This window comes from Calliphora vicina, chromosome 1, assembly GCF_958450345.1.
Source record: "Calliphora vicina chromosome 1, idCalVici1.1, whole genome shotgun sequence".
In the NCBI taxonomy this organism is placed as follows: Eukaryota; Metazoa; Arthropoda; class Insecta; order Diptera; family Calliphoridae; genus Calliphora; species Calliphora vicina.
Genome location: NC_088780.1, coordinates 166187973 through 166210713, shown reverse-complemented (window position 1 = coordinate 166210713; position 22741 = coordinate 166187973). Strand labels below are relative to the sequence as shown.

The 22741-nt window shown below is 28.9% G+C and overlaps 1 protein-coding gene across 1 annotated transcript in view; it reads left to right on the top strand.

Annotated features, from left to right (window-relative positions):
- Positions 1 to 4438: 4438 nt before the first annotated feature.
- The window catches only part of LOC135960368 (uncharacterized), a 32115-nt gene continuing 13812 nt past the window's right edge, over positions 4439 to 22741 (top strand). Inside the window, exons 1-2 of the mRNA XM_065511644.1 lie at positions 4439 to 4833; positions 17763 to 17905. Coding sequence (XP_065367716.1) covers positions 4460 to 4833; positions 17763 to 17905 — 517 coding nt within the window. The 5' untranslated portion in view covers positions 4439 to 4459. The remainder of the gene's footprint in view (positions 4834 to 17762; positions 17906 to 22741) is intronic.

Here is a 22741-nt window from a genome sequence, read left to right as displayed (position 1 = left end):
GACTTTTTGGTACTTTTTCTTTATTCGAATGGTACTTTTTGTAATTTCTTCACCAATGAACCTAAAAACATGAAATTAAGACCGGAGTGAGTGGGAATCTACAAGTGACTGCTTTTTGGTACTTTTTCTATATTCGAATGGTACTTTTTGAATTTTCTGTAATAATGGACATAGAAATATGAAGTTAAGCTAAGTGAGTGAGAATTCTAGGGGGAGACGTTTTGGTACTTTTTGTTTATTCTAATGGTACTTTTTTGAATTTTCTATAACAATGAACTTAGAAACATGAAATTAAGCATATATGGTCCTAAGTAAGTGAGAATTCTATGGGGACACTTTGTGGTACTTTTTCTTTATTCGATTGGTACTTTTTGTAATTTCTTCACCAATGAACCTAGAAACATGAAATAAAGCTTATATGGAACCGAGTGAGTGGGAAACTACAAGTGGGTGCTTTTTGGTACTTTTTCTATATTCTAAAGGTACTTTTTGAATTTTCTATAATATAATGGACCTAGAAATATGAAATTAAGCGTATATGGTCCTAAGTGATTGAAAATTCAAGCGGATACTTCATGGTACTTTTTGTTTATTCTAATGATACTTTTTTAATTTTCTATAGCAATGGACTTAAAAACATGAAATTAAGCATACATGGTCCTAAGTGAGTTAGAATTCTAGGGGGCCACTTTTTGGTACTTTTTCTTTATTCGAATGGTACTTTTTGTAATTTCTTCACCAATGAACCTAGAATCATGAAATAAAGCTTATATGAACCCGAGTGACTGGAAAACCACAAGTGTATACTTTTTAGTACTTTTTCTATATTCTAATGTTACTTTTTGAATTTTCTATAACATAATGGACCTAGAAATATGAAATTGAGCGTATATGGTCCTAAGTGATTGAAAATTCAAGCGGATACCTCATGGTACCTTTTGTTTATTCTAATGGTACTTTTTTTAATTTTCTATAGCAATGGACTTAAAACATGAAATTAAGCATACTACATGGTCCTAAGTGAGTTAGAATTCTAGGGGAGACTTTTTGGTACTTTTTCTTTATTCGAATGGTACTTTTTGTAATTTCTACACCAATGAACCTAAAGCCATGAAATTAAGCTTATATGGACCCGAGTGAGTGGGAAACCACAAGTGGGGGATTTTTGGTACATTTTATATATTCTAATGGTACTTTTTTGAATTTCCTATAATAATGGACCTAGAGTTTCCAAAAAATCGAAGAATTTCAAAACCGCGGTTTCGGTTTTAAAAAATTAAAACCGATCGGTTTCGGTTTTGTGATAATTTATTAAATCTTAAGTATTATATAAACAAAATTAGTTGATAATATAGGAAATGATATACAAATCTAAAATTCAAACTTGACGGGTTATGGTTTAGTGAATGCGAATTTAAAAGTGATAATCAATGGTACTATTTCCTTATTGCAATGGTACTTTTTGAATATTTTATAATAATAAACATAAAAATTTAAAATTAGGAACACATTTTGCATTTTCTATAATAATGGACCCAGAAATATGAAATTAGACATTTACAATTAGATTCACAAACGGAGACTTAATAGTACTATTTCTTTCTTCTAATTGGGGTGGCGAAGCGCACCGGGTCTGCTAGTGTTCTATAATCGCACTAAAGTGTTACGTTAAGTCAACATTACGGTTACATTACATCAACGGTCGGCTAACCCAGCCTTAATGTTATAACCTTAGAACAGGGAAAGGCAAAACATGGGCGCCGCGTTTTTCATTTACTCTTCTCTTACGTACGTGTACACACGCATTGTGGAGAAATAAACAACTTTTAATCAGTCTAGCTTGAGAACTCAAACAAGCAGGTTGTGTATCGTTTTTTTATCGCACAATTTAAGAATCAGCGTTGCCAGTGAAAAAAAAAATGTCCCAACTTTTGAAGATGTATGATGAACAATATGAGATTTTACATTTTTAATTGGGGAAAAGAGACGAAAGTTTACTGGCAACACCGATTCGAGGTGAGAGCGGAGAGAGTGTATAACTAATACAGTCGTAAAATGCAATAGTATAGGTTGCCTTTCCCTGCCTTAGAACATCTAAAATTTAGATTCTAAATGTTATTCTCCTTTTTTAAATGTCAATAATAATCGAGAAGAGAGAAAAATTAAAAATTAAAGGCTTAATTTGTGTGTACGTTGTTTTTAGCTTATGTGAAGTTGTACATGTCGTTAGTTTTTTTTTTTTTAATTTCTCGCAGCTAATACGTTCTTACGGAATAACTGTTATTTAAGTAATTTAAATAATTTTTGAGGTAATATATATACACTAGAAATAGTGTATATATATTAACTTCATGAAAATCGATTTTCTTTACTATCTCTACATCTCCGCAACTAATAAAGCTATCACAAAAAATCCAACATATCTGAATTTTTCCAAAAAATAAGTAGTATAAAACTACTTTTTTTTAAAAAAAGGCGTAGAAATACTACTTCTTTTAAAAAAAGAAGGAAAAATACAACTTTTTTTTTAAAAAGATTAGAAATACTACTTTCTTTAAAAAAAGGAGTAGAAATACTACTTTTTTCAAAAAGGAGTAGAAATACTACTTTTTTTAAAAAAGGAGTAGAAATACTACTTTTTTTAAAAAGGAGTAAAATACTACTTTCTTTAAAAAAAGGAGTAGAAATAACACTTTTTAAAAAAAGGAATAGAAATACTACTTTTTTCAAAAAGGAAGTAGAAATACTACTTTTTTCAAAAAAGAAGTAGAAATACTATTTTTTTTAAAAAAAGGAGTAGAAATACTACTTTTTTCTTAAAAAAAGAGTAGAATACTACTTCTTTCTTAAAAAAGGAGTAGAAATACTAGTTTTTCTAAAAAGGAGTAGAAATATTAATTTTTGAAAAAAAGGAGTAAAAATACTACTTTTTTAAAAAAAATGAGAAGAAATACTACTTTCTTTAAAAAAAAGGAGTATAAATCCTATTTTTTTTTTAAAGGAGTAGAAATACTCCTTTTTTCAAAAATGGAGTAGAAATACTTCTTTTTTAAAAAAACGAGTAGTAATACTACTTTTTTCAAAAAAGGAATAGAAATACTACTTTCTTTAAAAAAAGGAGTAGAAATACAACCTTTTTAAAAACAAGGAATATAAATAATACTTTTTAAAAATAGGAGTAGAAATACTACTTTTTAAAAAAAGGAGTAGAAATACTACTTTTTTAAAAAAAAAAGGAGTAGACATACTACTCTTTTTTTAAAAAAAGGAGTAGAAATAATACTTTCTATAAAAAAAGGAATGGAAATACTACTTTAAAAAAAGGAGTAGAAATACTACTTTTTTTAAAAAGGAGTAGAAATACTACTTTTTTTAAAAAAGGAGTAGAAATACTACTTTTTTAAAAAAAGGAGTAGAAATACTACTCTTTTCTTAAAAAAGAGTAGAAATACTACTTTTTTCTTAAAAAAATGAGTAAAAGTACTACTTTTTTTAAGAAAAGGAGTAGAAATATTACTTACAGTGGTGGCCAGGAATTTAAGACAAAACTTGTTTGCTAAATTCCATGTAATTGTCAATTATTTTTTCAAATATTTTCGACTGTGTCAATTGACCAACTTGACCAAAAACATTTTTTTTTTAAATAAACATATTTTCTCACATTTATATCATTATAATTTTATTATTATAAAATATTCGGACCAAATTTCGTATTTTTAGTTCCATTAGTTTCGGTCATATCATGTTATTAACAGCGGATGTTCGCTGAGGTGGGTCAACGTATTTCCACATATCTTTGTCCATATATGTTTTACCGATTTTTTCAATATCAACAGATCATATTTAAAGAAACTCTTTACCATTTATTACATTATATAATGTAAATATCTAAACAAAAGCACGTGTTTTCATTTCAACTGCGCATGCTGTAATTAATGAGTACGAGAGAGCAGTTAATGCTCTCACAATGTTAACTGGATAGTAAATGTTTATGTTAACAGCAACCTCTGTTTACATATATTCTTATTGGCCAAATATAAAATAGTAACAATATACTGAATTCCATGGCAGTTGTTGACACGTTTTCTAACTGTTTACACTCGCTAAATGTACTTGAAGCAATAAAAGAAAACGGAATAAAAAGTTGAATTATTTACAATATTTACAGGCTTCTTGAGAAAAGTACGCAAAACTAACAAGTTATTGGCATCTTTTAAAAAAACAATTTGAAAATCATGAAAAGTTTAAGAAAATTTTAAGTGTTTCCAATGAATTTAAAATGACCAAACAGCAACAAGTCACGAATTGTAAAATAAAAAATTATTACCTGATTACGTGAGGTGAAATTTAAATTGAAGATAAAAGTGAAATTCACAGTAATTTTAGCATTAATTAGAAAAAAATTGTGTACATATTTATATTAAAGTTTGTCAGATCTTTACGCTTAACGAGTCAATTAATGTTTTCAAAAATGTTTGTGTTGTGTGGTAATCGTTGTCATGAGAAACAGAACATGTTGTATTTAATATTAATTTATCAAATTTACACTGCAACAGTATTAACATGTGTCAATTCGGAAAATCTAATTAAAAGAAATACTCGGGATATGACATTAATAGGAGGAGCTGGGGAGGCTGGAGCAGCTGAACAAAATTCGAATCTTTATATCAATAGTAACAGCAACATATCTAATAATAGCAGCAACAATGTTATGTGTGGCAATACACAAAAGATGGCAGACAATTGTTTTAGGGATCTGCCACCACATCTAATGGAGTTTTTGCAAACATCTAAAATTGCCATCAATGAAGAGGACATTGTATCGAAGTGCAAGTAAGTGAAAAAGAAAACAATCAATCATATCATTCCACACATGTCGTGTGGCAAATACTTTTGTGAAACATTCCTTGTATCAGTGTATGTTTGTATATTTCGATGACTCTTGAAGAAGCTGGATGTTGCCAAATTGAAATTTAGTTTGCTTTAATAGAATTTTTGTGAACAGGTTTTGTCTGCAATATATTTTGAAGAAAATTGTAAAAATTTTTGGAAAAATTTAAATTTTTTTGGAGGTTATCTCACATTTTGGTTCATAACACTGGTTCTGCTTGACCTATTTTTTCCCATTTTCAATACCAAATATTTTTTAATTTTTCCAAAAATTAATTATAAAAATTAATATATAAAACTTATATTTTCATGAGGAGAAAACAGTAGTGTCCTTAATTAATTATTTGTTGAGTTTTCTGTGGTTCTGTTCCAAACTGTAATTTGTTGGTTTATTTCTGTGTGATTTAAGAAACTTGCACTAAAAATATTATCAATTTAAAATAAAAGGCATTTTCATACCTTACCTGCAGGAATTGTCAATAGTGAAACTATACTGACTTACTATTGACACAGTCACCAGGATTAGTGACTTATTTTAACCCAGACAATGCTATTTACTAACTATAGACATTTAACATGTGCGTGTCATTGGAAGTCTACTACTGACGATATTACTATTGACTAGGTACTTATTCACTAGTACATTTTAGTAATTCTAATCTACACTTTTGGTACTTTTCTGAAGTAGATGTAAATAATGAAACTGCATATTTTGTTAATATTTGACGTTGTATTAAACAAATTAAAAAACGAAATGGTATGAATTCATAACAGATGGAAGAGTCGTCTTCGTTAACGCTTCGTTGACAATGTCGCTAAAAAGTCACCAAAATAGTCGACAAAACTGGTGACTTGGTGACACTTGTCCCCAGGTTTCCTTCAGGGTTGGTACCTTTTTTGTACATACAAAAATGTTTAACATTTAGATTTTCAGCAGTTCTAATAATTTACATGAAAGTGACATGTTTCTTTAATATAAAGTTGGCTCAGGAGGAGGAAAATTTAACGAATTGGATTAAAATTAATTATTTTTTTTACCAAATGTGTTTAAAATTTATTGGTAATAATTGGACAATTTTGCATTAAAATACTTATTTGATAGATAAAGTTTTGAGATGCATTTACAAGGGGAAAAAATAAAATTTTTTCAGTTTTTCTAAAAATTTTTGAGACATAAATAACAGAGATTGGTTAAAAAATGTTAAAGTTATTAAAAATTACCCAGTCCATTAATGTGTCTTAGGCCACTACACGCAGAGAAAAAATATAATTGGGCATGGTTACTGTAACCATTTAAATAGTGTTAAAAAATTTTTAACTATATTATAGTCACAGTAACTATTTATATGATTGTGGTAACCATAATATGTTTAATTTATGATTCACATGATTGTATCAACCATATATATGGTTACAGTAAACAAGTATATGTTTGTGACAACCATATTTATGATGAATAATTTTATCATAATATGTTGTTCTCAGATTATGATAAGCCTTAAGCCGAGAGCAACATAATATGATAAATCCTTCATCATATGAATGGTTGTCACAAACATATATTTGTTTACTGTAACCATATATATGGTTGATACACTCATGTGAATCGTAAATTAACCATATTATTGTTACCACAATCATGAAAATAGTTACTGTGACTATAATATAGTTAAAAAACTTATAACCATATTGAAATGGTTACAGTAACCATGCCCAACTATATTTTTTCTCTGCGTGTAGAACAAGAAATATAGGAGCAAAATTAACATACATATTTTGAGAAATATTAAAATAAAAGCACATTTTTACTTAAAATATATCCATATTTACTTCTATATGACTTTTGTCTTCGTAGGCTACCGTTAAACTATTCGCAGGTATGACCAAAAAAAATATTTTTTTAACGGCAGTTTCAAAACTTCATTTTCAAATTTTTAAAAATTTTGTTAAACAAATTTCAGAATTTTTTGATCATCACATTGGGATTTATTGAGAATATAATAGTGAATACAAATATGAAAAAAGTATGACAATACTTCCTATAGTTTTTTCGTACCTGCGATTTAAATTTTGCAATTTTCGAGAAAAACTAATTTTTTGACAATATTTTGGAGAGTAAAACCTATTCAGAATATTATAGTCCACGTAATTTCAAATATCGTCTGAATTTTTTACTAAAATTGGAAAATGTTAAACCTTAAATCGTTAAGGTCAAAGGTAAAATTTTTCAATATTTGGAATTTCTCATGGAAAGATAGCTAAATGTTATATTTTTGTGCCGATTTTGATGAAACTTATGGAAAATATGGAAATTAACCCTAAATGGAACATGGGGTTAAAATGAACCCAAACTTACACTAGAGTATCCATAACCGAAAACGAAAACCGGTCAACCGGTTTTTTGATATTTGTAAACTCAACCGGTTTCGGTTTTCTTTAACTTTTCGGGTTTTTGAAAAACCGGTTTTTTTGAAGACAAAAATCAAAACCGGTTTTTTCAAAAACACGCATTTCGGTTAAACCGGAAACCGGTTTTTTTTAATTTGCCGTTTTTTTGACATTTTTTGTTTACAAATTTTGATTTAATTTGATTATTCGTATGAATTATGTCGGCGTATGAGTAATATTGATCAATTGTAACAAGTATACGTTATCAACATTTCGCTTATAGAGAAAAATACTTTTTAAAAAAAAAAATTGGTAGTACTGTGCCAAATTCAACAAAATTTAGTATGATTTAAAATCATTTGGTTTTGCACTTTCGTAGAAATTTCAATAAAAATTAGCATTGAACTGCTATTTTCAACTGGGTAATTTTGCACTTTCTTTTTAGTTACACTGTAGCTTTCAAAAGTCTATGTAATTGATTAATGGACTTGGGACAAAATAAATTGTGTGTAAAATTACTATAGTGTGTCTCTTTTTTTAACTTTTTATGACTCTTTGTTTTATAGCACATCACAGAAAAACAAAAAACCATTTCTAATAAACAGTTTCTGAGTAACAACTCGTGTGTTTCACACACGATAAATTCCAAATTAATGGCAGAATTTGTTAGCCAATGTAAAAGATGCATTGAAATCAAAAATAGTAATAGTTGTTAAGATTTTTACAATACAATCCTCTGTTTTATTTTTTAGTTACTTAGCACTTACATAATTTTATTTATATATATGTTTATATGTATGTTTTTTATAATTTTCACGTGTAATAGCGTTAATATGTTTTTTTTGCTGTCTTAAATTATTCGTTATAAAATGTAATTCGCCCACTCCTTATTTGTAGTTTCTGATGTTGTTGTTGTTTTTGTTACATCTTGTTTATTTACACGTGCAAATATTTACTTGTTTGAATAAAATAAAGTCTACTTTTAGGTGTTCATTTGTCTTTGAAGTTATTTTATGGATGAAATGGTTTGCGCTTAAATTCTAATTTAATATTGATCAAATTTAAGGCACAAAGAATTTAAAATTTAAAAAAAAACATCTTACTGTGTGTTTGACAAAATAAAGTGTGTTTGATAGAAGGGCTAGAAATGTTTGAATTTAACCTTGAATTCAAGGTGTTTTGCCTAATTTTAGGGATGTAGTTGAATTTTGTTATTTCTTAAACAGCTGTATTGTTGACTTTAATAAGCATCCAAGCTAAAACTTTACTTACAAAATAAGCTGTCAAATAATAAGATATTGACGAAAAGACTACTTATAGTTTTACTAGAAAAAGTACTGATTTTTGTTTCCAATGCCCAAAAAGTAAGCTATTTTAACTTGGTCAGCAATAAAGTATACGACTCGAACCTATGAACTTCAATCAGTTTTGCTTGTTAATCAAGCGACTAACTCATTACACCACGACCTAGGTTTATTATTAAACGTATTCACACAAATAAAAACCAAAACAATTTTTTCATTTATTTAAATTATATCTCAAAAAAATTTCAAATAATTATGTTAATTTTAAAGATATTACCACTTTAAGGTTTTCACTAAAAACCTAGTTTTTTTAATTTTTAAATTCTACGTTATGGAGATAAAATTGGATAAAAATCAATTCTTTAGTAAAATCTTAAAGTGAAAATATCTCGAACACTGACCGGGTGTATAACTTAAAAATGCGGAATTCACAATAGATGGCGGAGCTGTAGAATGCGGTTCTTGTCTTTAATAACTTATGTATACATATGTCATTTTCAAGAGTAGATATCTGTCATTTATTCTCATTTAGTTCTTGAACATTATAGTGTAAACAACAATGTTTTAATTTTGCTTCGAAAATGTCGAATTTTGTACCAACAAAGAATCATATGGGTGAAGTTTTGCTTTACTTCTTTAATTTGAAGAAAGTGCCGCTGAAGCACACTGATTGTTAACCGAAGCTTATGGTGTATGTGTTCCATCGGTTTCAACGTGCGGGAGATGGTTTATGCGGTTCAGAAGTGGTGATTTTGACATGGTAGACAAAGATCACCCAGGCCAGACAAAAAAGTTTAAATAATTTGAGATATTACTCCATGAAGATTGTCGTAAAACTAAATAAAAGCTTGTAAAATCATTGGGAGCTCAAAAAGTCAAGAAGCAATTTAAAAATGTTTCCTAGAAGCAGGATTCATCCAAAAGTAGGGAAATTGGGAAATTGAACGCTATAAAAAAAAAAATTTTTGCACTCAATCGTTACTTGCGATGAAAAATGGAGCCATTACGATAACCCGAAGGGTAAGAGATCGTAAGTGAAGCCCATTAACCAGCCAAATCGACACCAAAGCTGGCACTATGCTGATGCTCTGTAGTTGCTAATTGAATCTCCACATTGTTGTGAGTTATTGTTTTGAAAACATGATATTTACAGGAGCAGTCATGAAATCGCATACAAGTTGTTGGCTTTTAAAATTCGGTTTGATGTTTGGCTTAATGTCAATAGTTCGTTAATAACGAAATGCAGCCTCTGGCAATTAACAATTTTTCAAATATCTAAAAGAACCAAAAGAACAAAAAAGAAATATTTTCTGTTATGTTCGAGAAAATAAATAGATAAAATCCAAAAAATTATGTTTGGCTCCAGTTAATAATGGAACAGCAGGTATGTAAAATTTCAAACTAAAAAGTTATAAAAGGGAGAACATTATTACAATTGTATTTCAGAAGTTTCTAATTGTATTTCAGAAATTTCCAACTGAAATTCATAAATTTCCAATTATATTTCAGAAGTTTTCATTTGTATTTAAGAAATTTCTAATTGTATTTCAGAAATTTCCATTCGTATTTCAGTATTTTGATTTATAATCGGAAATTTCTGAAATACAATTAGATAATTCTTAAATACATACTAGCAGACGAACTGGCCAAAAGGTGTGCGATGATGGATGATAAGGAGATCGACCCCTTTTCTGGTATTTCCATTGTTAAATGCAAGATGGATATTCAGCGGATACTATATGAATCTGCACAAAGCAGGTGGACCAATGAGTCTTACTGTGTTATAACGAGGTCTACTTGGCCCGTATATGATGCCAGTAGAACGAATCTACTTATGGAATTTCGTAGCGAGCAAATAAGTCTAATTGTTTCCTTCATTACAGGACACTATACAATTGGGACACATGCTAGGAGATTGGGCCTACGGTACAATGACCACTGTAGGAGCTGTCATAATGCATCCTCGGACTGCCATTCCTATCATGCTTAGACGATCTATCAAGGATGAGTCTTAGACGAATCTACTCTTTCATCAGAGAATCTGGTTGGTTTAGCCTGGAAGCAATGGACGTATAAGTAATACCCAGATGTTTACCCTTTGGGTATCACAACGGGATCAGTTTTGAATGGACCCAAGTGAGCTGCTTGAAGAGTGGCTACCAATGGAACCCAACCTAAATACGTTTGGAAAATTCTGAAATTTAAAATGGAAGTTTCTGAAATACTTCCATTTGTATTTCAGAATTTTGAAATATAATTGGAAATTTCTGAAATACAATTGGAAATTTCTGAAATACAATTAGAAACTTTTGTAATACAATTGAAAATGGTGTAGTATTGATTGATTTATATTTATGCATTTAGAATTCATTCTATGTGTTAATCTCAAGTATTTGACTTAATTTCATTTTAGAATTTTTTAATCGACTTAAAACATCATCAAACCACTTTAAATATTCTGTTAAAGGATTTTTAAACCACTTTTGTATTTTTGCATTAGAGATTCTAAATTGTTGCCACAAGAAATTGCTTCAATTTATTGTTTATATTTTATACAGACTTTGTACAATGACAACAACAGCCACTATATAACAGAATAATAATAAACAAAAATGTCTCAATTGTCGGAAAATGTCAACTTAAAATGAAAACAAGCAAGAGAGCTATATTCGGCTGTGCCGAATCTTATATACCTTTCACCAAGAAACAACAAAATGCTTTGGAAAAAAATGGAGAAAAAATATTTCTCCTGATTTTGAACCATACATTGTTGGAAAGTTCTTTGAAATGTCTATCATTATAAGTATTCATATTGTCTATGTAATGACTTAGCAATCCAAAAATAAATTAAAAATTGGTCAAAAATAGATTAAAAAAATTTGTGGCTCATATCTCAGCCATTTGTGGCCCGATATTCCCGAATATAAATAGCAATCAAACCGGGACAGATATATTGAAGTATCAATCATGTTTGAGAGCTGCTGAAAGTTTCAATATACAAACGAACTGACGGATATGGCTATATAGACTATAGCAATCCAGAATATCTATGCTTTATGGAGTCGCGAATGAAAATGTAGTAATTACAAACGGAATGACCGAATGATACTTACCACTCGTGGTGAAGAGTATAAAAAAATAAAGGAATTACTTTACTAAAACATAAAATATTGCGTAAAAAAAGAGGGTGGAACAACAACAACTCCTGAGAGAAGATCCACCATAATGAACGTAATTAAAATATTTATTTGAATGACTAAAATACTCGCATAAATAAATGATAAACAATACAATTCAATTGTACTTTTTTTAATGATGACTTTAAATATAGAAATTACTAAAAGCCACCCAAAACAAAACAAATTCTACAAAAAACAGTTGTTCCTAGAATTTTTTTTAATTAAGCTGACAGAGGCTGGTTAAAGTTTTATAATACATACATATATTTATTATGTAAAAAGGCTTAAAGCCTTTGGAAGTAATTTGAAATGAAAAGGAATTTTAAACAAAGTGTTAAGTAATATAATTAAAAATTGAACTAATTTTTAGAATTCCAAAATAAATAATATCAACATTGTATTGTACAGTAGAAAAGGGAGGAAATAATCTTTAATAGAATTAAACTTTTAAGCTTAATGTTTGCATATAGTAAGCGAAATACAAATTAAGGCACTTTATTTTCAAAAACCGTTAAATGAATTTATAGTTAACAGTATTTTTGATAATTTCCAATCCAATGACCTAAAAATGAGGGATTTTTTGAAATGATTAGTTTTTATATTGAAACATTTGTACAATAAAAATTTATTTAAAGTATTGGCCATTGTTAGCTATAAACTTTTCCCATCCTTCTGGCAACATATGCATTCCGAGCCAAAATAACTGCTCATCCTTTGAGGCCAAGAACGAATCAAAATGAAGCGTATCCCAGTTAGAACGTTCTTAATCGATCGAAACAAATAGTAGTCGGACGGGGCAAGGTCAAGACTATAAGGCGGGTGAGGCAAAACTTCCCAACTACTTCTTTCTAAATACTTTTTAATGGGTATTGGAACATGTGGCCGAGTGTTGACATGATGGAATATTACGGTTTCATGTCTGGCCGCATATTCTGGGCGTTTTCCGCCAAACGAATCAGTTACATTCGGTACAGGTTGCCTGTGTGGCTTGGTCAGATTTCAGCAGCTCATAATAGATAGGACTCTTTTGCTGCCACCAAATACAGAGAATTGCCTGAGCGTCATTGATATTTGGCTTTGGTGTCGATTCGGCTGGTTGATCGGTCATCACATACGATCTTGTATGTCTCGAGTTATTGTAATTGATCCATTTTTCATCGCAAGTAACGATGCAGTGCAAAAATGATTTTTTTTTATAGCATTATTTCGGACATGTAAAATCGTCTTTCAAGGTCTTTGGCTTCAATTCGAATGGTACCCAATTTTTCTGCTTTTGAATCCTGCTGCTCGTAAATGTTTTGAAATTACTGCTTGACAAGCTCCCAATGATTTTGCAAGCTTTTATTGGGTTTTCCAACAATCTTCATGGAGTGGCTCCAATTATTGGTCTTCAAACTTTTTTGGCTGGCCTGGGCAGAGCTTTGGTGAGCAATTGGTTACAAATTATAGAAGTAAAGCAAAACTTCACGCATATGACGCTTTGCATAAGAAAACTTTCTTGTTTACACTATAATGTTCAATAAGTAAGTGAGAATAAATGGCAGCTATGTATCCTTCAAAATGATATTTAGGTTATTAAAAACAAAATCCGCTTTCAGAAGATATGCATTTTTAAGTCATACACCCAATATATAAAAACGTTCTATTTGCATTACAATTTAAAAATATCTGAAATATAATTAGAAACATCTGAAATACAATTGAAAATGGTGTAGTTTATTTCTATGTGTTGCTAATCTACGATTTTACAATTTTAAATTTGTTGGACATTGTTAACCCATTTATATCTGGGGTCAAAACTGTCCAAGACAGGAAAGTTTATTAAGTTTATGAAATAAGTATGTTTGTTAAGAACAATTTCCGTATTCTAATGAACCATAACTATTAAAAATAAAAGTTGAAATAAAAGGGCCACTCTGCCAAACATCTCGCTTTTTTAATCTTCTAGTAGAGTGGACTTTTCTTTGTTCATGCACAATGTTACTTCACTGTCTTGATTTTTCTATATGATTTCCTGTTCCATTCCCGCCACAGTCTCCGGTTTGTCATTCTCTAACCCATAATTTGCAATTGTATCGTAATCAATAAATAAATAAAACCTTTTCATTACTTTTATGCATTTTTAATAGCTCAGGCTATTATCTGGCAGTTTATAAAAAGATTTAATTTACATGAACAAATTTGAAACACAAGAAAATTGACAAATATAAAAAATGTTAAAAAGGTAGAAAAAGGTCAATCTAAGTACTTGTAACAATAAAAAAGCTATTAAGTAGAAACACAAGAACTAGATATTTGTTTTTAAAGACAAAAATATATCCATACATCTCAAGTGCCCATTAAAATTGTTTTCTATTTTATACAATACTTACACAAGGGTGCAAACAAATGGCAAATTTAAAAAGAAAAAATAAAGCTTTTTTAAAGAACATAAGTAAATTTATATTTTAAATAAATAATTGCTACTTAAGCTATTCTAAATTGTTTGTTTATTTTCAGTTAAATTGACTAATTTTTCACGCAGATCTTTTTATATTTATTCTTCTAAATTTGTTCTAAATTCATAGAGAGTTATACATAGAGACGGGACACTAAGATTTGTGAAACAATAATATAACAAATCATATGTCTGATACAACAACAAAATACATTGACTAGCATGTATTTTTTTGTTTTTGACAATTACGTCACGTCTCCAACCTTAAGCTGTCAATAATTTATAACAAATATTTGTTTTTCATTTCCCTATAACGAAAACAAATAATGCTGTCAATTTCTATAAGAGACTATTTTGTTTATGGCTGAAATACACTGTGACATTTTGAAATATTTAAAATATCTACAAGACATCTGAGATTCATAACAAGACAATTTGCTTAAATACAATATTTTTCTATATTTTTTTTCTATTTTCTTACAACTTAAAGCTTAATATTATTATGTTGTCAAAGGAAGAGAATCCTTTTCCTATTATTACGATGTATTACTTTACTCCTGTTACTTCAATAGACAGTTAGACATATTTATATTTCTTGCTTTGAGTTGGGTTGGTAACGGGAGTAATAAATACATTTTCTTTTGATACTGAAAACGAATCTGAGCTGAAAAAAACTCGTCAAAAATTCTATAGAATTTTTTAACAGAGGAGCGATTCATAAGATGCCGGGGAAAATATATTTTACTCTTTAGTAAATTAAAGTAAAATCAACTCAAAAGTGTAGGCGTTCATATTTTGGTGTTCTTAGCAAGCTACTTTATTTTTTACTATTTTAGTAGTATCTTTACTACTTTTTTAAAATAGTAATACTACTTTTTTACAAAAAGTAGTAGAAATACTACTAATTTTGAAAAGAAGTAAAAATACTAATTTTTTTAAAAAAAGTAGTAGGAATACTAATTTCCTTAAAAAAGTAGAAATACTACATTTTTAAATTACTATTTCTACTACATATTTTTTTTTAAAATAGTAGTATTTCTACTACTTCTTTAAAATAGTAAAACTACTTTTTTTAAAAAGTAGTAGAAATACTACTATTATAAAAAAAATAGTAGAAATACCATTTTAAAAATTTTATATTTTTATTACTTTTTTTAAAGAAAAGTAAAAATACTACTTTTTTTAAAAAAGTAATATTTTTACTACTTTTAAAAATTAGTAGTATTCCTACTACTTTTTAAAAAAGTAGTATTCCTACTACTTTTTTTAATGAAAGTAGTATTCCTACTACTTTTTTTAATGAAAGTAGTATTCCTACTACTTTTTTTAATGAAAGTAGTATTCCTACTACTTTTTTTAATGAAAGTAGTATTCCTACTACTTTTTTTAAAAAAGTAGTATTTTTAATTCTTTTCAAAATTAGTAGTATTTTTACTACTTTTTTAAAAAAGTAGTATTTCTACTACTTTTTTTAAAAAGTAGTATTTCTACTACTTTTTTAAAAAGTAGTAGAAATACTACTTTTTTTTAAAAAAAAGTAATAATATACTACTAATTTAAAAAAGTAATAGAAATACTACTATTATAACAAACCCAATAAGCATTTTTACTGGAATTCAAGTTGAAAGCAAGTGTAATTCAAGCCTTGAATTACAGTCAAGCAATTGAATTACACTTTATTTCAATAGCATTCTCCAGTAAAAAGGAAACATAAATTCAAGCCATATATATTTTGTTTGAAAAATAAATAAATTTTCAAATATTTTTCATGTTTAAAGTATAATTACATTTGCATTCAAGTCAAATTCCAACAAAATGTTCAAGAGCTTGAATTTTTGGGGCTTTGGTGCTTACTGTGAAATAGTAGAAATACTACTTTTTTAAGCATAAATTCAATATATTATTATTTTTCTATGGTCTACCGATATGTGCCACGGATTATTTTCATTTCAAGACTGAAAAGAAACACAAGCCATTTGAATTCAATTTCAACTGTTCTTTAAAAATTTAGATTTTCCTCACATGTTGATCTGAACCATTTTGGTTTGAACCATTATATTTCATATTGAATTACAGTAAAATTATTTACGTTTGGTGTGGGTTTTCACAATGGTTTAATGTGTAGAATTGAATTCAATCAAGAAATCTGAAAATCTTAAAAAGTGGAATTATTGCCTTCTCAAATATTTGTAAATTGTATTTGTATTCATTCGAATAGACAACTGTAGTTTAAATGTTCTTTGGCAAATTGTACAAGTAGTACCAGCCTAATTTGCCCGGCTGCTAACACTTTGAGAACTTATTTCCAATTCTAAATTATTGATGAAAATCCCGGGGAATAAATTTTAGAAATTTCTTAAAGATTTTTTTTTTTAGTTTAATAAGGTCTTCCTCACGAAATTTTTTTTATAATTTTTAAAACTGCTGATTTTACTTCGAGTTCTTTTTGGCTTTGTCTTCTTTCATGTAGAGGTTCAAAAGTTTCCGTTGTTTTGTCAATACTAAAGGTAGGGTCATACATGACAAATATTTGACGAGTAAGACGTAACCACTAAATAAAATATATTTGAATTCTTTTATTAATTTCCAAAACTTATTTTACTCTGGATGATTCAAAACAAACAATTTAGTTTTCTTTAGTTTAAGTTAGTGATGCAGTTTGATCTTACAAAACACTTGTAAGAGTAAACACGTCAAACAAATTTGTGCTAAAAAAGTGGTTACGCTTTTTTGAGCAAATATTTGCCATTATCAGGTAGGGTCACAACCTTAAGAAATATAACCACATTCTATAAATGTTGTTTTGTTAAAACCAAGTAAATTTGAATTTATCTTAAAAATATACTTATACATTTGATAAAAGGTGTTGTTTAAAAAAAAGTTTCTATTGTATTGACACAAAAGCAAATGAAAGTATTGAAAGCAGCCTATGCTGATAAGTACTCTAACTTATTTCTCTTTAGTTCATTAGGCAAATATTTGTCTAACCATACGAAACACCCCGCATACATTTTAAACTCTGTTGTACATAATTCTATTATTTTTTTTCTCTTTCTGTTGAGAGCGTGAGAATAAGAGTAGCTGTAAACAAGCAGGAAGGACCAAAGAAAGAACTGAAAAATATTAAATTACATGCAGTGAATGAATACATATACATAATAATAAATATTTATGCTTTTTTAAGCCAAAAATCAACACAATGAACAAAAGAACAACAAAATTTGAACAAAGCTGCGTAGAAAAAAGGAAACTGTGACAACATCAACATCAACAACATTGTTAAAAGTACAAAATAAAGAAAAAAGAATGAATAAAGCTTATTTTATTATTTTTAATTAGGATGATTTAGCTGGCAACAGACAGGGGATCATATTTTCATTTCATCAGCGTTATTAAACATCAGCTCAAATTTTGCATTGTGTTGTTTAGCCAATATTTTAATTACACAAAAGCGATTTTAATGATATCTTAAATATTTTTCTTTAATTATCAACAAACCACAAAGAAATTTATTACATTTTTTTATATACAACAACCAACTAAATAAATTCTTTTCCATTACAGTGTTTTTCGACGTGGCATGAAGTGCTTCGATGACTACACCTCACGTTGTATCCCCTCGAATAACATTAACATTTTGAACAACAATGTTGAAGGAGCTAGAAAATTCTTTACAAAATTTTGTGAAGATAAAAACTTTCAACAAGGTAAGTCAAATTCTATTTAGAAAAAAAAATAAATTTAAATAAAAAAAGAAATAAAAGTTAGAAATTACTTAAATATTAAATTAAATATTTATAAGTAATTGAGTAAGTTAGTGAGTGAGTGGTTGAAAGGAAATTGGTTTGGGTTTGCTGAATTTCCATGAAAAACTTAAGCGGATTAAAAACTTTGTCCGAAAATGAATCTTGTATTTATGTGAAACGTTTTTTTTTTTTTTGTTTACATACAAATTTAATTTCCTCTGAAACAATTGTGTATTGTTGGAATTATAGATATCAATAAAAATTACCCAGAATTTTCCAGTTAATTATGACGTGGATTTTATGGCTGTAAAACAATATTGATTGCAGAAATGACAGTTGATTTAATTTACCAATATGAACATTTTTTAAGGATCAAATTAAGCTGAATAATATTAATTTATGGAAATTTTTTCAGAAGAAAAAAAGAAGTTTAAGTTCTTCATTTTGTAGAATGAAACGCCCAACGAAAAAGTGTCAAAAACATAAATTTTTAGGAACCAGGGTATTAGTTTTACGGTAAAACCGGTTGTAACGTTTCTCTTGTTTCATTTTACCAAATCGTCAGTAAGATTTCAATTACTCGTGTGTATTTTTTTGAGTCATGGAAATATAGCCATATACGTGATAAAAAAGCAAAAAAAAGTCCCATGTCTCCCAGTTTTTCCCAAAGTCATGCACTTTTTTGTATGGGCCCCCAAAGATTTGGGGCCACGGTGTCATTTTTGCAAAAAAGTGATCATTTTCTCAGGCTCATATCTTGCAAACAGTTCGGAATTTTGATTTACTCCCTGAAGCAAAGTTGTAGCCCTCGCCATAAAGAACAAAAATTGTAAACATATAAAATCCAAAAAAAATCGTTTTTTTTACCTTTTTTCCATGTTCAGGTCTATAGGTAGCAAACCGTTAAAAATTAAAGAAAACAATCAACTACAAAAATGTACCTAAGATCTCAATAAATAACTTTCTAGAACATATGAACTTCCTAGGAATGATTCTTAGCACCGTTTAGGTAGGTCAATATAAGTTAGTAAGAAAAAACTAAAGGAATTAAGTGTTTTGGGCCATACACCATTAAATTATTATAAACTAATGCATACTTTAAGGCAGCTTCAAAAAAATTTATTTCTAATTTTATTTCGAATTTGTTAAAGTTTTTTGCGATTTTGATCTTGAAGATGAAGTTTTTTTGATTTTATATGTTCACAAATTTTGTTTTTTATGACAAGGGCTACAACTTTGCCTCGGAGAGTAAATCAATATAGTAAACTGTTTGCAAGATATGAGCCTGAGAAAATGATAATTTTTTTCCAAAAATCATACCGAGGCCCCAATATTGAAAAAAGATTTTGTGTAAACATTACTAGCTTAACTGCTAGGTTCTTCATAATAACATCTCAGCTGTTCTAGGAGACATTCCCGATCTAGTGTGTTTACCCCTCATTTAGGGTGGGAACTACTTACGTGACTAGTTATTTTAACACGTGCATGTCCTTAGCAGGGGGTTAATTGACTCTTTTTGATTACAATGAGACTATCATAGAATGAGAATACATACTGGTTAAATAGCGTTAGTTACCTTACTAGCTACCAAACTGGTTCCTTGATCCGCTACATAACTATTTATTTTAACAAATACTCAGCTAAAAGACTTAACATAGACAGTCTAATAAAGGATTGCCTTCCTCCGGCAAAATAAACGTTTAAAGTGACTTCACTGTAGGTAACTAAGAGACACTAAAGTGACTATTGACTTTATGCTATGTTAAATGGGATATCAGTATATTTAAGCAAAAATAAAAATAAACTGTATGAGAATTATATCAAAACAATTTGTATAAAACCAGTTTGTACGAATCACTTACAAAACGTTTAAAGTGACTACACTTCAGATTACTTAGAGACACTTAATTGACAATTGTCTTCACGCTAGATTACTTGAGATGTATAAAGTAAACAATTGTCTTGTCTCTGCACTACATATAACACATACGTGTCAAAGGACCAAAATATTGTTACGTTTTAGCCTTTTCAAAACGTTGGTTTATTTCCTTTAAATAAACCGGATACTTTTGATTGCAAATAAAAGCCGTTTAGTAGTTTAAAAATTGTAACAACTCTATATTTATTTAAAATGTACAACAACCACAGAATTAAATAATCACTCAATGTTTTTATACACGTTTATAAATTCGCAGAAATAAAGACACACTTTATAATGTACACGAATTCACTTGAAAAATACAGCTCACTTTAAGGCACTCAGTTGATGTTTATTCGAAAAGTGTCTCTGATAAACTAACTAACGACTGCAATCGCTGCCACTATTTATAACACTGCCATCTGCACTCTAGATTGTTCTTTAACTGTCAAAGCTCGTATTTTCGAAGCCCAGAGCATACGCCATCTCTGGTGATTTTTCTACAATGTTCTTTAACTGTCAAAGCTAGCAAACATTCAGCGTTGCCATACTTACGATCAATGATCAACTCAAAGCTTTTATTTAATGTTAATAATGCCCACAGATATGTTATGTTTGAGAGGCACTGCTTTCAAATAGCATTATGCAACTTTAAATCAGCCGTTAAAATCGTTATATTTGAATTCAAGTATAATTTCGTAACAATATATATATTGGAGTCAGCCAAGTGATCAGAGATTTGTGACAAATTACTGTCCATTAGGGATACATTGACTACTTGCTTAACTACTGTGGATTTGTAGCTTATTAATGAATTATGAAACAAAATTTGTTTTTTAAAAACCTTTGTTAACATTAAAATTGTATTAAAAACATGGTGTTTAACTGTTAATATGTATATTCCTCCCCCATTCAACTATTAGCTAAAAAACGTTAATTACAAACTTGTTTTCATTCGATTTAAACTTCAACTATGGATTTATTTTCTGATGAATTGCCAATGGCACAAGTACATATGAATCGTCAAACTTTAATAAATTTGCAACAAATGAACCATCTGTTAAATATTTGAATTTGTTGCCATTTACACTTGTATTTATAATAAAAACCAGTTCGAGAGAAATGACTGAAAATAAACTATCAAAGTTGATGGTGCACAATGATTCGCAAATATTTATTTATACTCAATACTCAATATACATACGATGAATAAATGAAAATCTATCTGTGAAAACGAACAGGTTCATTCATGTTCATGTTCATGTACGTGACTTTAACTATTCGTAAATAATTTATAAATGTGTCATGTCTTATTTTGTTTATACATTTTATGCAACAAAGCAAACATTTACAAAACATCTATATGTATTCGAAAATATAATTAAATGAATATACAAGGATGCTGCAAATGAAAATCCGTACTTTGTTCAAAACATTAATTAAACATAAAATGTATTAAATTTGTTATTAATACTTAGAAAAAGAATTCATTCATCCAATTATTCCTTTCATTCATTCATGTTGGTCGCTGAATGGAATCTGTCAAATTCATGTTACTGCAGATTGTTTCGAACAGAAATACATTCATATATCTTGCTTTGTTATAAAAAGAAACCAAAACATAATTTATAGGTTTATAACTGAATTTGGGATAGTATCTATGTATGTTTGTTGCTACTTTGATAAAAACAAATACATACAATGGAGATAAATCCGCCCAGCAGTTAAGCAAGTAGTCAACGTATCCCTAATAAACAATAATTTGTCAATAATCTCTGATCACTTGGCTGGCTTCCATTTATATATTTTGGTACATTTGACACGTAAGTGCTCTTTATAGTCTAGACAGAAGTCATTTGTTTACTTTATTCATCCCAGGTAATCTAGCGTGGAGTCAATTGTCACTTAAGTGTCTCTAAGTAATCTAGAGTGTAATCACTTTAAACATTTATTTTGTATTACAGTTTTTTTTTGTGAATAATTCGTACAAATTGGTTTTATACAAATTATGTTGATATAATTCTCATACAGTTTATTTTTATTTTTTGCATAATTATACTGACATCCCCTGTCACTTCAGTGTCTCTAAGTAACCTAGAGTGTAGTCACTTTAAATGTTTATTTTTTATTGTATTTTAGAATGTAGTTATTGTAACCACCTAAAGTAATCTATTGGAGAGTTGTGGGAGGAAGTTTTGTTTAGAGACAATCGGTTATTGGACTGTTTAACTGACTATTTAAGGTCGATTGGTATCCGTACATGTTAAAATAATTAGTTATTTAGCTGATCAAGTAAACAGTTAAGTAGTTAGTACGGTAACTGGCTCTATGTAACCAGTATGTGAAACCAATGCGGTGACTACATTGGACCAGCTATCACATAATCCCATTTTAATCCAAAAGGGTCAACCCCCTGCTTAGGACATTCACGTTTTAAAATAACACCCTAAATGATAGGTAAAATCGGGACAGAACTGAAATAGGACCACAACTGCTGGTCATATTTGTCATTAGCAAACTACAAATACAAACATTAAAGAGAAAGAAACACATGTATTCACACAGAAATACAGATGGAAATATATAGGTATAGATACATGGTACAAGCTTCATATTCAAACTCAATTTTCTCCCTATTTATGTGGCGACAAAGGGACAGTACAACCGTCAGCAAATTGTTAAAGGCAATACGTAATAAAGTTTTTCTTTTTGGAATATGTCGTGTAAAACTCACATACATACATATACGAATACTTATACTTATCCATTTAGATAAATGTATGTATATCACGCACGCATGGACAGTTTTACACATATGCATGTACATTAGGCTGGTCCAAACAAAAAAAATTGGGGAAGTTCCCAATTAAAATAAATGA